At 37.5% G+C, this 16,462-nt stretch overlaps 1 protein-coding gene across 2 annotated transcripts in view; it reads left to right on the forward strand.

The window, feature by feature from the left end:
* The first annotated feature begins 2,349 nt into the window (after window positions 1–2,349).
* LOC107758010 (paired amphipathic helix protein Sin3b-like) overlaps window positions 2,350–16,462 on the forward strand; it is an 18,366-nt gene continuing 4,253 nt past the window's right edge. The window contains exons 1-15 of one of the 2 annotated variants that reach the window (XM_016575640.1): window positions 2,350–2,913; window positions 4,255–4,263; window positions 4,353–4,459; window positions 4,538–4,691; window positions 8,621–8,959; window positions 9,333–9,485; window positions 10,183–10,305; window positions 10,443–10,532; window positions 10,645–10,763; window positions 10,880–11,090; window positions 11,629–11,745; window positions 11,834–12,072; window positions 12,381–12,564; window positions 14,221–14,914; window positions 15,075–15,244. In XM_016575640.1, coding sequence (XP_016431126.1) covers window positions 2,803–2,913; window positions 4,255–4,263; window positions 4,353–4,459; window positions 4,538–4,691; window positions 8,621–8,959; window positions 9,333–9,485; window positions 10,183–10,305; window positions 10,443–10,532; window positions 10,645–10,763; window positions 10,880–11,090; window positions 11,629–11,745; window positions 11,834–12,072; window positions 12,381–12,564; window positions 14,221–14,914; window positions 15,075–15,244 — 2,820 coding nt within the window. In that variant the 5' untranslated portion in view covers window positions 2,350–2,802. The remainder of the gene's footprint in view (window positions 2,914–4,254; window positions 4,264–4,352; window positions 4,460–4,537; window positions 4,692–8,620; window positions 8,960–9,332; window positions 9,486–10,182; window positions 10,306–10,442; window positions 10,533–10,644; window positions 10,764–10,879; window positions 11,091–11,628; window positions 11,746–11,833; window positions 12,073–12,380; window positions 12,565–14,220; window positions 14,915–15,074; window positions 15,245–16,462) is intronic. The other variant, XM_016575641.1, reaches the window with a different exon arrangement.

The following is a 16,462-nucleotide window of genomic DNA, read 5'->3' on the forward strand; positions in this document are numbered from 1 at the left end:
CAACATGGTCACAGTTTGATTATTTGTATGCTTGATGAGTGTTGCAATATATTTATAATCAGTTTTACGTTAATGAAAAAAAATGTGATGATTTATAATGTACATTTTTGCGAGACAGCTATAACTACTTGTCTTTCATACATAGTCTCTGAATTTCAAACAGCATATTTAGGAGCATCATAATGCTTCTATAGCAGAGAGTGAAGACTGTCATTTTAACTTACAATGATTTTATTATAATTAATATCCATTGTTGTCATCAAAAAAAGAAAACACCAGGGCTGTTTTTGCTGATATTTTTGTTTTGCTTATTTTTTCAGCTTTTAGTTTATTTCGATACTCTTACAGCAGCATGCATCCTTGTATTTTTGCAAGCACAATCTTTCAGCTGTAACTAAAATCAAATGAAAAGATGGGTCTGTCTTCACAATCTCTCTTCTTATTTACTCTTTAAAAGAAAAGTGTTAATGCTAATGAAAAAACGATGTACAGATAGCAGGCGTTGTGTTTGTGAGTAACATTTTAGTTGACTTTAGGTTTATTTTTTGCTTAAAAATTTAAATGTTTGTATTTTGGATTACAAATCTAAAACAGAAGAAAGGGAAAGCTACATGTGAATTGTGGTTGCAAAAGAGTGCTATCCTCATCGAAAATGTGGTGTTACTGTGTTAATGTACGGTCCTTTTGTCCTTTAATATTAATGAAATGTCAATCTTGTTCTTCTCAAAATGATCTTTTGACACACATTGTCTTACTTTGCTGTCTTTAGTTCTTGACTCTCAGAACTGACTGAATACTTTATCAAGTAGACTATCAAGTGGCATACAACAATTGTAGTTAATTAAAAAATTAAACACTTCCTGAACCAATATCACCGTATATGGATGCGGAGCACAAATTTGCCCCATCCAGTGCTTTTTGTAATGCATTGCCAATTGTCTTGCCTGCATGCTGCTTTTGTTTTGCACTGTAAATAGTTTAATTTTGTACATTTTAAATATGTTAAAGAATGTTGGTTCATTTATTGTACTAATTATTTCTGTACAAGTTGGAGACTTTTGCTTTTAAATGAGCAGTATTATGGTAGATGAAGGGCATTTTTGATTAGTTACAATCCACAGTCTTACATATGTGAATTCTGTCGAAATAATGTAACTTAAGACGCTTTAGTGAATATGGAATGTGATCGGTTTTATTTACAGTAGGTATATATTTCTGCTCATAACACTTTCATCCCCAGGGTTTGTGCCCATTTGACAGGACTTGTTGGGTCGATATCGTGAACTGATCTGGTTGGGGAGGATTTGGAGACTAGGGGGACATGTTAATATTCTCATTAACATCCTAAATAGGGGTTCTGTTATGAGATGAACCCTCAAAATGTAGGGTTTTTATTTTGTACATTTTTTTTTTTTTTTACTTTTTCAAATACAGAACTGGAATAATACACAAGCCCTGACATCATTTCTTCATGGCGGGGAAAACTGTCGACTTGATTGCTTGCTAAACCCATGATGTTAAGTGCTTGATATCTTTGCATCTTTTCTATCTCCTATCTTGATGTTGTATCCCTTTTTAAATACTTGACTGTGACATTGTTTGTAGTTGATAGATGGTTGTACTTTTGAGTAAGTAAAGACGTAAAGAAAAATAGAAAAAAACTTGTGGTTCTGTGATTAACTAGAGATATAAAAAGAGAGAAAATGTCTCAGAGTTCCCCCTTTGACAGTAGTTTGTAAATGTTGAGTGTATTCCTGTGATGGTTCCACTGATGATCTCATTTGTGTTTCTGTATACACTTTGGTGATCCTGTCATATTTGGGTTTTATAAACCACGCTTATTTTTAAAACCTTCATTTTGTGTCAGCCTTTTTATTTATTCAAAAACAAGAGACTGACTTAAGTAACTGATACATTCACTCGCTGAATATTCAGTTGTGACCATTCTTTTTTCAAAATGACACCAAAATGTATTACTAAAGCAAGAGTAAACATGATATTTGTAATGTAATTTCTCATTGGACTGGTGAACTTTTACCTTCTACAATAAACTAATACCCCATAAACAAACCTCAGATACAAATGAATAATACCGTAGAAGATGTATACTTTATACAAGAAAATATAATAGCTAAAAGGTTTGTTTTTCTTTTTAAACAAAGATGGTTTTCCCATTTCCAGCTTTACAGTTGTCAAATATTTATCACATTACATTATAGTTTTATCAGAATTACTGGTCAAAGCAATCAATGAGCCATAAAACATTTTTAAACAATGTGAAACAACTTTCTGTAACATTCTTCCAGTGAACAAAAGCGTGTGCAGAATCCCATTCATGTCAGCGGCCGCTGAGATTCCGTACACTCCGCCCTCTTTCGGTTTGTGCGCATGCGCTTTTCAATTCTCCACAACTCCCTCCGTTTCCGGACGCTAGGATCGAGCGCACAGCTGCCGCCGAATTTAAAGAGACATACATCATTTGTTTAAATAATACGACCATTGGAACAAAAAATTACGTACATTGTTTCTGGTTCTCTTCGTGGATATCGATGGGGGCTCGCTATTGATCCGTACGCTTTATGGTGTAGTTTTAGTAGGGATTGAGAAGTCCGAACACACTTGGCTTGAGCTGGAAGTCTATGCTGGAGTAACTGGGTGGCCGTCCGTAAAGTAGACTGGACTTGTGGGGGGAAGAGAGCTGGGTGGCCCCCCGATACGAACTGATTTTTGCACGCCAGAACAAACTGCAAACACGGAGGGACGGTAAATCATCGTGGCTGTTGGTGGGGAAGGAAACGCACCATGGCGAAAATTCAGGCTCGCAGCAGCACTGCGAAGCAAATCAACCAGATCCAAGACAAGGCCTATGTGGTTCAGAAGCAAGTCCAGCAGCAGCACTTTCAAAAACTAAAGGTAAGAAGCATTGCAGCAAGTGCATGTGTTTCCTTCTCTCTTACAACGCATTGTGTATTAGGAAGTGCTGTGCTGTTCATATGCATATGGGGCATATATCAAAGCATTCACACTTGAGTGTGTGTAAAAGGATTTGAAAATCGTACGCAATTATTTACACCATTTCAAGCTGCAAAAGTCGATTTATTGTCGCTTAACTCACCGATTCCGGTTCAAAGCAATGCAAGTTTACCAGTCAACATGATGAAAGTGTATCTGCTGAATTAAAGTCTAATGTTTCCCCCTTACGCGGTCGGGTTTTCACCTCTGTTCTTTGTTAAAACCAAAACCGGTGGATATTTATTGTGGCTCCGCCAAAAATCACACTTTACACTCCGTTTGTTTAAGATTAAACCGGTTTATTTGATATAACTGACGTAGATAAGAGAAAGAAAGGGGGTTTTGCTCAGCTAACAGCTGCTTTTGTCATAAATGTGTCCCTTTTCGTTTTAGCACGACCTTTGAAAGAAATGAAAAGTGTATGTTAAGCATAGCTAAAGCGTTTCTCTGTTAAAAAGCCGTTTGAATCGTGTTTTGTTTGTTTTTGTTGTGAAATCGTAGCGGGGTTCTTGTGTGTTGTGACTAGCACTACGTTAGTGCTAACGCAGCAAAGCTAGACGAGTCAGTGAGCCTTTATTTCCCTCACTGAATATTAATAAAACCACAAAGAGAATATAAACCGGTTGTTTTTCTCCTAAGCCGCTTGATTTGGGGTCAGTTTTCTTCATCGCAGTGGTTGGATAGGACATTGCAACTGTTCTTTTGATCTTGAATATTTATTTTATGCGTGCGTTCTTTTCTCGTTGGGTTTTTGTTCTTGAGAACAGAGAGGAAAAATCAAATAACTTGCGTTTTGTATATGTGTAGTTTAGATTTCACAGTGCTTTCTTGTTTCTCTTGCATAATTCAAAGAATGTAGACAATGTATTACTTTAATAGTAGAAGCAAATGCTAAGTCATTCAATGTGATGTGGCTCCACATTCAATAGAAATGGACTTGATGTCCCACACATCTGTTCTTTCACGAGCCAAAAAAATAAAAAATCATAATACCACCATGGTATTTTGGATATGTACCATGGCATTCTTCAAAGTACCTTAGAAAAAAGTACTGTGGCAGTACTATGGTGTCGTTTTTTTGTATCATATGTTAATAGTACCCTCGTATCTTTGCGTTATGCCCCATAGTGCTTCCATGAATACTATGGTTTTACCATTGTACTTGTCAAACTGTACCTTTTTTTAACTGATGTAAATACATGTTATTTCCGTCCCATACCTTGTACCATGGTACCACCACAGTACTTTTCGGTAAGCATTCTGTCACTGTATACATGCTTATTATGGTTTATATTGTTTGTAAACATAATTTAGGTTAATAATATGTATTCCTGTTGCAGGTGGAGGATGCCTTATCTTACTTGGACCAAGTCAAAATACGGTTCGGAAATGATCCGGGAATATACAATAAGTTTCTGGATATCATGAAAGAGTTTAAGTCTCAAAGGTATGTAGGTGTCTGTTCACTTTAAATGTGTGCTGATGCACAAAAAGCATTGTGTGATTGTATTTCCGATATCCACAGCATTGACACACCAGGAGTTATCAACAGAGTTTCTCAGCTCTTCCATGGGCATCCTGACCTTGTCCTGGGGTTTAATGCCTTTCTACCGCCTGGTTATCGGATCGAAATTCCCAAGAATGGAATGGCATTTCTACAGTCCCCACTGTCCTCACAGGTAGGACTTTTGGTGCTTTTCAGTTTACTACTTGTTTGCACTTGTGTCTGTGTTTTGTTCTTCATTTTCACTGTTTCAGTTAGTCAACCATGAAAAGGTCATCATTGAACCATATTCACAACTAATTTTACTTGCGTGACCTTTCTGAATGAAGCAAGGTATTTAGAGAAAAACAATTTAGGGTAGATCTTTATTTTTAGCTAACAGGAATTGAATAGATTGTGTGAAGCAAGTGTTGCATACTAGAATGAAAGTTTGCTAAAACAATGCCTAAATAGCTGTTTGGCTTTTTTTTTTTTTGCATTTCCATTAGTCCACATGGACTTTCTGGCAGAAGACAAAAGAAGAGGGGGAGCAAGTAATTTCATTTTAATGAGTGATTGCAAAGACAAATATTTTTTTTATTTGGAATAATGTGGTGAATTGTGCACAATAAGACAGGAATGTGTATTAAGAGAGTAAATAGGGTTAATATTGATTTCATGTTGACTTTGGCCCTGTCCCAAATGGGCCCCTTGCTGGCTTCCTTCGAGTTCACACTTTGGTGACGTCATGCCACATATACTGTCAGGGAGTAGTCCAATGACAATAGCTTTGTGTTTTAGAATAAATGGACAGTTATTTAATGTAAATGTGTAAGAGCTTTATTATTGCATGTCATTTTGATTGTCAATAGTCAACATGTATAGTTGTAATAACACAATAATAATAATAATAATAATAATAATAAATTCATGGATTTCATGTACAACTGTTCTGGATATTTTCATTCAAAGGAACTTTACACAGAGTTTTACAGTGAGTTTCTGAAAAAACATATGACACTGAAAACTGGAGTAATGGCTGCTGAAAATTCAGTTTTGCCATCACAGGAATAAATTTCATTTTGAAATATATTCAAGTCAAGTTTATTTGTACAGTGCTTTTCACGATACAAATCATTGCAATGCAACTTTACAGCAAATTAAGTTTCTACAATATTTAGTGGTAGCTTATCAGTGGTGACTACATCCTTCAGAAATCATTCCATTATGCTGATTTTGTTCTCAAGAATGAAATGTTCAAATTTGTAATTATCAATGTTGAAAACGGCTTTTGTGAAATTGTCTTTACTGTCACTTTGATCAATTTAATGCATCCTTGCTGAATAAAAGTATTAATATCTTTTTAAAAAAAAAATTTAAAAAAATCTTACTGACCTCAAACATTTGAAGGGTAGTGTCAATTCTCCTCAAATTCATACAGGTGTTTAATATGACGGAACATCTTTGACCTATTAATCTTTTACAACTACAAATTGTTCATATGCATTTCATTATTCATTTTAAACAATATGTCTGTTGTTTTATAATGTAGAACATGCCAGCTTTCTTTTTTATGAGTGATTGAAATACATTTCTATGAAATAAATGTCACTTGGTTGAATATTTTGCAATATAATGCAATAACTTTCATTTTAACTGTATCTTACATGTCCAAGTATGTGAACATGTCCAGCAATACATCAAGCAGTGGTCTGACCTCAAATAGACCAATGACCTAATGTCTGGACAATACCAGGGTGCTACCATTACCTCCAAGATAATCCCATCGGTCTCCGCTTTAAATTAAACACACCATAGAGTAGAAGAACTAATATGTACCACCTCAGTGACTTAACTAGAAGGATGCTACAGGGGTATCTTACTGTACCAAGCAACCCAGTGATGAAGAGGCACATCACCTCAGTTCCGTGGGAAGATCACGTCAATGTATTAAACCCACGAGACAGCCAGGAACAGAACATAAACCCGTCCCATCTCTTATTCTTATTCCACGGAGAGAGTTGCATTTGCAGTCAATTAATTTGGCATATGATTTTATCCAAAGCAACTCTCATTACATTTAAAGTATACATTACTCTTTTTTTTTTTTTTTTATAATTTTGTGCTTTTTCTGGGAATTGAACCACGACCTTGGCGTTGCAAGCGCCATGTTCTACTGTTTGAGCTTCAGGAATGTTAATAACAATTTATCCAGTGGCGTGTGTCAATGTGACCAGGAACCTGTGAAGCCCAGTCTTGCCTTAAACAAGCCCAAACTTGCCTAACACCAAATATAATAAATCATTAGTCAAACTGGGACATTATAGACTGGACTTAGGCTACTTTTCCAAGAGTTTGTGTTTACTGGTCTGACTAACGTTTTCTACATATTTTTCTTTGAATATAATTAGAAATAATTCTAAGAATAATTATAGCCTATTCCCATGACTTTTCAGGCCTGCATATCAAGATTTTAAACAATTATGTGAGAAAATGTATAATAATCTAGAATTAAATGCCTCAATGAATGTCTAATTTGATAAGTAACTCATACCTGTCAACATTTTGGGTACCAAAATACGGGACGGGAGGGGGGAGGGGCGGAGTCAAAAGTAACTTTTTAAATTCTATTCTTTTTATATTCATTTAAATAATAATCATCAAACAATTATATTCATTTAGTAACAAATATCTTAGTGTAGGCTATATATTTAGAGTTTTATAATTCATTATCTTCTTGTCGATCCACCAGTTCACATTTACAACAGCGTGTTTTCTGCGTAAAAATAAGGGTAGTTTTTGGCTTTGGTCTAAACAAAGAGCAGAAGGGCTTATTGAAAAAAATGCAAATTCATTCTCTGCCAGCAGGTGGCGCTTTTCGCCAGGAATAGCCTATAGCCGTTTCCCCAGTAACCGTAGTAAACAAAGCAGCGCAGCACCTGACTTTTAAACTTGCAGCGCTCACATTTAATCAATTAAACCATAGCCTTTTGAAGTTATGAAGTTTGAAGTTATGAAGTTAATCTCTGTTTAAATCTATAGATTAAAGACATCTCTTTGGCCAAGCATTCAAATAATGCATCTCATAATCTTGTACTGCAGTTATATCTGCTCAAATGCACATTATTATTGTTTAGTTTGGGTTAAACAAATCAATTTTGCTTGTTTGGAACAGCAGCTACGCTAATTATGTCTCTATTTGTTTCTCTGTTTCTGCTGGGATTGACATCCCGTGGTAACTAGGATTTACACAAGCTTCAGTCTGGATCCAGAACACCTGAGAAGAGATGATGCCAACCCCTCAGAGGACCTCAGATGATGCCAACCCTGAAACAACATACAGAACTACCACATTTTGCTATAAGTTTGATTGCATCATATAATAATTGCTGTTAATAGTCAGTTAATGCACATATGGCAGAAATGTGTGGAAAAATCAATTAAAGATGTATTCAAACAGACGATGAACACTATTAACAATTAGCAATTATTATATGATGCAATCAAACTTATAGCAAAATGTGGTAGTTCTGTATGTTGTTTCAGGGTTGGCATCATCTGAGGTCCTCTGAGGGGTTGGTATCATCTCTTCTCAGGTGTTCTGGATCCGGACTGAAGCTTGTGTAAATCCTAGTTACATCCCGTGGCAAAAACAGAGAAACAAATAGAGACATAATTAGCGTAGCTGCTGTTCCAACCAAGCAAAATTGATTTGTTTAACCCAAACTAAAGAATAATAATGTGCATTTGATCAGATATAACTGCAGTATAAGATTATGAGATGCATTATTTGAATGCAAATAGAATAGAAAAATATTCAAATAGAAAAGTTATTTTAAATTGTAACATTATTTCAGAATATTACTCTATTTTTGATCTAATAAATGCAGCCTTGTTAACCATTACAAATCTTTAAAAGAAATGAATTAAAAAAAAAATACAGACCTTAGTTTTGAACAATAGTGTAAATGTAATCAAAACTACAATAATAAATTAATTTTGTTATAAAATATTGTTGCATCTGTATTATGCATTCCTGTTCTCCTGTTGTACTGAACATATGTGGGGATGTTGGATTTCTTGGTATATTAAAGTAAGGCTATTCTTTGGTATCTTTTCCCTCAGGTCTCTCCAGGACCAGGAAGGAGCACGGGCAGCTCTGTGGTTAGTGCCTCTTCATCAGCAGTGGCTGAAGCAGGGCCGGCTCCAAATGAAGCCGTGACCTCTCCGGAGAGTGTGGCTTCATCATCTGGACCTCCTGAACAATCAAGCAGGTTGTCACTTCCTCTGCCCAGCCGAGAGAGCCAATCACAGCCGACCACCACGTCGGTATCCCCTCCCACATCAGAGCCCAGCCCTGTGGAGTTTGACAGCGCCATCAGTTACGTCAATAAGATCAAAAACCGATTTTTGGACAACCCAGAAACCTACCGGGCCTTTCTGGAAATTCTACATACATACCAGGTGAGAGCAATAGAGAAACCGCATTTTTATTTTGTTTTTCCTCTAGACTTCACCCTTCCTGCGACCCTACCTAGACATTTAATAAGAAAACAAAGCTATGTAGGAATATACATTTCTTCTTGTGGATATCTTGCATTTCAGCAAGCCAATCAGATTGGAGCTTGTGATTTATAGCAGGAGGCTGCCTTTTCCGTGCAGTACGTATCAGACTGTCAATGAACGGACTGTGTGCCATCTGTGGGTGTTCTGCCTGAGGCTGAGACTAGGCTACTACCTACTGGCACTAAAGGAAATAGACTCTCGGACTGTTTTTGTACCCATCCTGTAAACTTATCGATGTTCATTGATTTGTGCGTCCTGTGTCCATCTGCAGAAGGAGCAGCTGGAGGTGAAGGAGAGCAGAGGGCGTAGCACTGGAGGAATGACCGAAGATGAGGTTTTCTCTAAAGTGGCAAGCCTTTTCAAAGGCCAAGAAGATCTGCTTGCAGAGTTTGGCCAGTTTTTGCCTGACGCAAAGAGATCTCTGGTTAGAAAATGACCTTTGACTACTTTTTAAAAATTTGTTGTTGCTTTGCGCTTGTATCAGTTTGCAATTAAATGATTTTCTCTTAAATATTTACACTACCGTTCGAATGTTTGGGGTCAGTAAGTTTAGCTTGTTTGTTTATGTTTTTTTGTTTTTTAAAAATTAGCTTTTATTCAGCAAGGATGTAGCATATCAAAAGTGACAGTAAAACGTATAAAAAAAATTTGTCAAGTCTTCCCAAAATAAATATTAGGCAGCACAACTGTTTTCAACATTGATAATAAGAAGAAATGAATGTTTCTTGAGCACCAAATCAGCATATCAGAATGATTTCTGAAGGATCATCTGACACTGAAGACTGGAGTAATGGCTGCTAAAAATTTCAGTTTTGCCAACACAGGAATAAATTACATTTTAAAATATATTAAAGGGGTCATGATGCGATTTCATTTTTTCCTTTCTCTTTAGAGTGTTACAAGCTCTTGGTGCATAACAGTTGTTTTAAATTGTAATAATAATTTACATTATTATTATTATTATTATTATTTGGATCAAACAAATGAAGCCTTGGTGTACCCAAGAAACTTAATTTGAGAATCATTAAAAAATTAGCTGACCCCAAACCTTTGAAAAGTAGAGTGAATTTTAATATATATATATATGTATGGACAAATATGTACTTTGTCTTTGATTCCAGTTTACTGGAGGCTCTTTGCCTGGCAAAGACAATCTGAAGAAAGCAGAGGACGAGGAAATTAATAAACAGAGCAAGAAGAGGCCTAGACCCATGTTATTGCCTCACATGACCCCACTTCTGAAGGTCAGAGTTCACTTGTGCCAAAGCAAGTCCCATATGCTTCATTGCCTCTGTATCCTAAAGACCTGGAAAGTTGAAATATCTCCCAGTATATGCAGGTTACTTGTGCTTAAACACTTTATCTTTTTTTATCCACATAGAAAAAAATGAAGTATTCCTATTCCAAGGACCCATCTTTTGCCTCTGTGGGAAAGCATGGAATTTTGCGGGAATTCACATTCTTTGACAAGGTACGTTTCATTGACAAAATTGCTTTGAAATGCAAGTGCTAGTAAGTCAGCCATTGCCATAGGATTTATTACGTAGTCTCAGCCATTGAACAATTTCATTTATTTTTTTTAGGTTCGCCGTCTGCTCAGGAGTCAGGAGGTGTACGAGAATTTCTTACGCTGCATAGCTCTGTTCAATCAGGAGGTGGTTTCAGGGGCCGAACTCCTGCAACTTGTGACTCCATTCTTGGGGTAAGAAAGATTTAAATAGGACATGTTTATTTAATCCTGTTTGTTTTCATATGGTGCATTTCGCAGCCCTTTCATGTCGGTCATGAGTCATATGCCACTGGTGCCTCATTCTGTAGGAAGTTTCCAGAACTGTACACCCAGTTTAAGTCATTTTTGGGTGATAAAGAGCTGTCTCATGCCATCACGGGCTTCTCTGAGCGCTACATGGAGGGTGGAGGCAGAGAAGTGGATTACGCCTCCTGTAAACGCCTGGGTTCCAGCTACAGAGCCCTGCCCAAGACCTACCAGCAGCCCAAATGCAGTGGCCGAACTGCTATATGCAAAGAGGTACTGTATTTTCATCAGATACAGATAAAATTGTGATGTCATAGAAGAAATAGAATGTTTGTACTATTATTAATATAATTATTAATGTCATATATAATTGTTAACATCTATAGATATTCTATGTGTATATATATTATACATATTATTTCACCTCAGAAGTATGATAAAAATATAAGAGAAATTATGCAAATCTGGGATAATGGTACAAATCCGCAGAATGCCCAAATCTCCATGAATCATTTGGAAAATGGGGTGTTTCAGCCCCCACACTGCTCTTTTTTTTCAGCTCGATTTGAATGGAAGCACTTATCTCAAATAGCTCTTTTTCCAGGGTGCCTGGAGAACCCGGAGGTGTCATCGCCAAACGCTTGTTTGTAAACAGTAATTTTATATGTAGAAAATAAGCTAGATATTTGTGCCAAATTAGAAGTGGCTGGTGTACAAGACATCTAAAGTTCAGTCTGATATTGCTAAGGCTTAAATCATGGAGTCAGAAACCTGATGGTACAAGTGGTTTAAGCTCATTGTTTTGTTTTAGGTGCTGAATGATACCTGGGTCTCATTCCCTTCCTGGTCAGAAGATTCCACTTTTGTGAGTTCCAAGAAAACACCATATGAAGAGCAGCTTCATCGCTGTGAGGATGAGAGGTTTGAGGTAAGATGATCTCTTTGAAAAATATTGGGAGATTTAGGTTTCAAGTGAAACTCAGTTGAGATTGATATTGATTTTTTTTTCTTTGTAGCTGGATGTTGTGCTTGAGACTAATTTGGCAACGATAAGAGTTTTGGAAAGTGTGCAGAAGAAATTATCCCGCCTTTCGCCAGAGGATCAAGAGCGCTTCCGATTGGATGACTGTCTGGGTGGAACTTCTGAGGTCATCCAGCGTCGAGCGATCTATCGTATCTACGGCGACAAGGCTCCAGAGATCATAGAGGGGTTGAAGAGGAGTCCAGCCACTGCAGTTCCTGTCGTACTCAAAAGGTTAATAAAAAAAGTCATATTTTACTTTCCTCTCACCTAAATGAGAATCGGGGTATCTCTACAGTTTCATTTGACAGCAAAAATAATAGAATAGTTCAGGTGTCAGCAGCCTATTTATTTTGCATTTGCTGCTCTTAGCTTTCAGGGAAAAAAATCATTGAGATTTACAAGTCAGTATACAGAGTTAATCAAACCAGCATAGTTAATCAAAAATGCAGTCATTTGTGTTTATAAAGTTTTAAGAGTTCTTCATTCTAGCAGAAATGACATTTTGATTGAAGAATAAATGGATGATTTTCTTGCCATAGATTGAAAGCTAAAGAGGAGGAGTGGAGGGAGGCCCAGCAGGGCTTCAACAAAATCTGGAGAGAGCAATATGAGAAGGCGTATCTGAAATCACTGGACCACCAGGGTGTCAACTTCAAACAGAACGACATGAAGGCTCTTCGATCCAAGAGTCTTCTCAATGAAATCGAGAGCATCTATGACGAGGTGAGTTTAGCTGTTCTTCTGTTTCTGATGGCCTAACAACTCATTCTCTGGATCCTGAAAAGAGCTGGTTTCATAACTATTAATCTGTCCCTTATTTTGAGCCATTTTGAGTTGTAATTTCATACACTACATTGTTTTGACAGTAGGAGTAATAATTTAGCTCTGTCATTTGAGTTTATCTAAATGACTTGACTAAATGTAGTCACAATTGAGGTTAATAAAGGACTAAAATTGTGGACGAGTGACAAGTGTGAGTTCAGTGAACATTCAACTCATTAATTCAGTCACAGTGAAATTTGATTTGAAAAAAATCAAAAGACTAAATCATTGCATCTATAACAGCATTTAAGTTGCCATTTTATTATTCAGTAGAATAGTTTTATTAAAGGGGTCATATGATGCTTTTTTAAAGATCGTTATTTTGTGTATTATTTGCACCTTTTTTCTTTTATTTTTCTCCCACAATGTAAAAAAATACAGCAGGTATTTCAGTCACCCAACAACCCTCTACGCACACCTTGGCAATATAATCGCCATTGGCTAGTAAATTTTTTTGTTTACTCGCCAGACTGATATACTATTTTACACACACACACACACACACACACGTTGACTTAGCTATATAAATGGGGACATTACATAGACTTCTATTGTTTTTATATACAGATAGTTATACACTTCTTAACCTAAACCCACCCCTACCCCTCAAAGAAAACTTTCTGCATTTTTACAATTTCAAAAGTAAAAAAAAAAACTTTGTTTACTTTATTTTACAGGGACTGTAATGGATGAGCGCCAGCCAACGAGAGCTGTTCGCGCATTAGCTCCGCCCACTGCCGAGAAACCGGCATATCTTCTGCTTGTTATTAAAAGCTGAATAATTCTAAATGAACTCTGTTATTTTGACAGGAAAATACAACAAAGAATATGGTTTACATGTAGCGCGTTTATCGAGTGAAAATCTGTGTTGAACGCCTCTCACACACATACTGGCGAGTAAAATCTAAGAATGTATTAGCCAATGGCTAATGTTAGATATTATTTAGTCGCCCAGAGTAAGATTTAGTCGCATATGCGAGTGATTTACTCGCAATGTAGAGGGTTGCCCAATTTAATGAACAACATCTCATTAATTATTCCGCTCTACTACATATCAAATCTCTTTTTTTACTCCCCAAATCCTCTCACTTCTTTCTCCTTCTCTTTTTCACAGGGTGATTTTACAACGTTATATATAAATAAATAAAAAATCACTTTCGATCCCTATTAGCATCCCTAGCTTTGAGAAATGTTTCTTAGGGAACGCAATAGACCAGATATGCTTTTTTTTATTAGCCAAAATAGCATTTGGAATTATTTGTTTGTTTTTACAATAAATAACAGTCTTCTGGATGGGTTGAACTGAGACAAGTACAGTCCCATGTAACATCAGTTTAAGTTAGGAATAGCACGTAGATCTGTTTCTTTATTGTCTGAATAAACTTGACATGAACAATAAGAACTCAACACATTTTCTTCATCGTCACCATTTTAATTCTGCATTCCTATTCAATAAAAACAGAGTACAGCATGTGAAATCTCATCTTAGGTTGCTTGCTACAAGAGTCTCATGTGTCTTGCAGATAATTAGTGCTTTTGTTTTTTTCCCTGCTACAGCGGCAGGAGCAGAGCACAGAAGAGGGCTGCGTGGGCCAGCAAGGTCGTGACGGCTCGGGCACAAGTTTGACCAGCGAACCCCACATGATCTTCACTTACGAAGACAAACAGATCCTGGAGGACGCCGCCTCCCTCATCATCTACCATGTCAAGCGGCAGCCCACCATCCACAAGGACGACAAGGACCACATCAAGCGTATCATCCAGCACTTTGTCCCCGACCTCTTTTTCGCCCGTCGTGGAGAGCTTAGCGAGACAGAAGAGTTCACGGACGAGGAGGTCGAAGGTGAGGACAGCGCCGTCACAGGAGGCGGAGTCTCAACAACAGGCGGCCAGCAACAGCTGAATGGCGATTTCAGACGAAGACGATGCACTTCCCCTCAGAGTATGGACACCTCTACGGCCTCCCGTGGCATGAATCCAGAAGGGGAGCTGGTGGATCTGCGGGACTCAGAGGCTGAGCACCAGAAGGAGCTGGATGGAGTCTACAACCTGTTCTTCGTCAATAATAACTGGTACTTCTTCCTACGGCTGCATCAGACTCTGTGCTCACGGCTGCTGAAGGTTTACAGGCAGGCCGAGAGACAGTTACTGGAACACAGGGCCGAGCAGAATCGGGAACGGCTGCTCATGGGAGAGGGGCGCAGAGAAAAGGCAAACGACCTGGCCATGGAGCTGCGTCTAAAACAGCCTAGTGAGTAAATTTCCTGAACGATGCACATGTACACTTCCACCTACACAAGTTTTGCATTGGATGTTCCACTCAGATTTGCTTTGGGATAGTTAGAAGTCTAGTTTTAGAACTAAATTAGCAGGCTTGCACAATTTTTTACAAGTAATGTCTGTTGTATCAGGTGAGGTGGAGTTAGAGGAATATTACCCAGCGTTCTTAGACATGGTACGCAGTCTACTGGATGGAAACCTGGAGTCCACGCAGTACGAGGACACACTGAGAGAGATGTTCACCATCCATGCTTACATCGGGTTTACCATCGACAAGCTCATTCAGAACATCGTAAGACAGGTGGGTCGATGAGTTGTATTACACTGAGCTAAGATTCTTGGGGCATTTGTATACTTTTTTTTTTATACATTTTACAACAATTTCTTAAAGGGGTCATATGATGTTGCTAAAAAGAACATTATTTGGTGTAATGAAATGTTTATGCAGTTTAAGGTTCAAAAAACACATTATTTTCCACATACTGTACATTATTGTTTCTCCTCTATGCCCCGCCTTTCTGAAACGCGTCGATTTTTACAAAGCTCATCGGTCTGAAAAGCGAGGTGTGCTGTGGTTGGCCAGCTATCCAGTGCATTGTGATTGGCCGGATACCTCAAGAGTGTGACTGAAATGTTACGCCCCTACCATACTGTGATGCCCTGTCCGGCCGGAGCGATGAGACAAAAACATTAAAACCCATTATAAACGAGGCATTTGTTGCATCCAGTGGGGACATAATTACGGATTATAATGACTTATACTGTCTTTTTACGTGTTGCGTTGCATCGTGCGGCGTACACATAAAACCATGTCTGCATTTGTGATCGGAGAAATGACAAACAACAAGCGCTACTCTACACTGCCCAAAACTCGCATTTGAATCATCAGTGGCAAATCCTTTAAATGAAAACAAATCGGCAAAAACCTCAATTTGTGGATGTCCTCATTTGTAAAACTGTTATAAAAATAAAGTAAACAAAGTTTTTTTTAACTTTTGAAATTGTAAAAATGCAGAAAGTTTTCTGAGGATTAGGGGTGGGTTTAGGTTAAAAAGTGTATAACTATCTGTATTAGGGCTGTGTATCACCAGCAAAGTCACGATACGATACGTATCACGATACAGAGGCCCCGATACGATACGTATCACGATACGGGACTGCACTGAATTTCACCAAAGCAGAATTTATAAAAACAGCTGTTTATTAAACACTGCTTACTATAGTGCCATTTCTAACTATTGGCAGAGCAGGCAGCTAACCTCTGCATTATGAAGGGCCTCCAGAACTGTACCACAGTACAATATAGGTAATGGCATATGTTTCATGTTTACATTGTGCACTCCCCACCAGGTACAATATTCTGATTGTTTGCATCTTGTTTTTAAGCCCATAAATAATAACGTACTCGTTCTAATAAATTTATATTGTAATGTACTCATTCTAATATATTTAAAAAATCATTTACATTGCTGGTAGGTTATCATTGCACAAATTAACACTCTCTACAATTAAAAAAAAT

This window comes from Sinocyclocheilus rhinocerous, unplaced genomic scaffold, assembly GCF_001515625.1.
Source record: "Sinocyclocheilus rhinocerous isolate Xijiao unplaced genomic scaffold, SAMN03320098_v1.1 scaffold1314, whole genome shotgun sequence".
Taxonomy (NCBI): Eukaryota; Metazoa; Chordata; class Actinopteri; order Cypriniformes; family Cyprinidae; genus Sinocyclocheilus; species Sinocyclocheilus rhinocerous.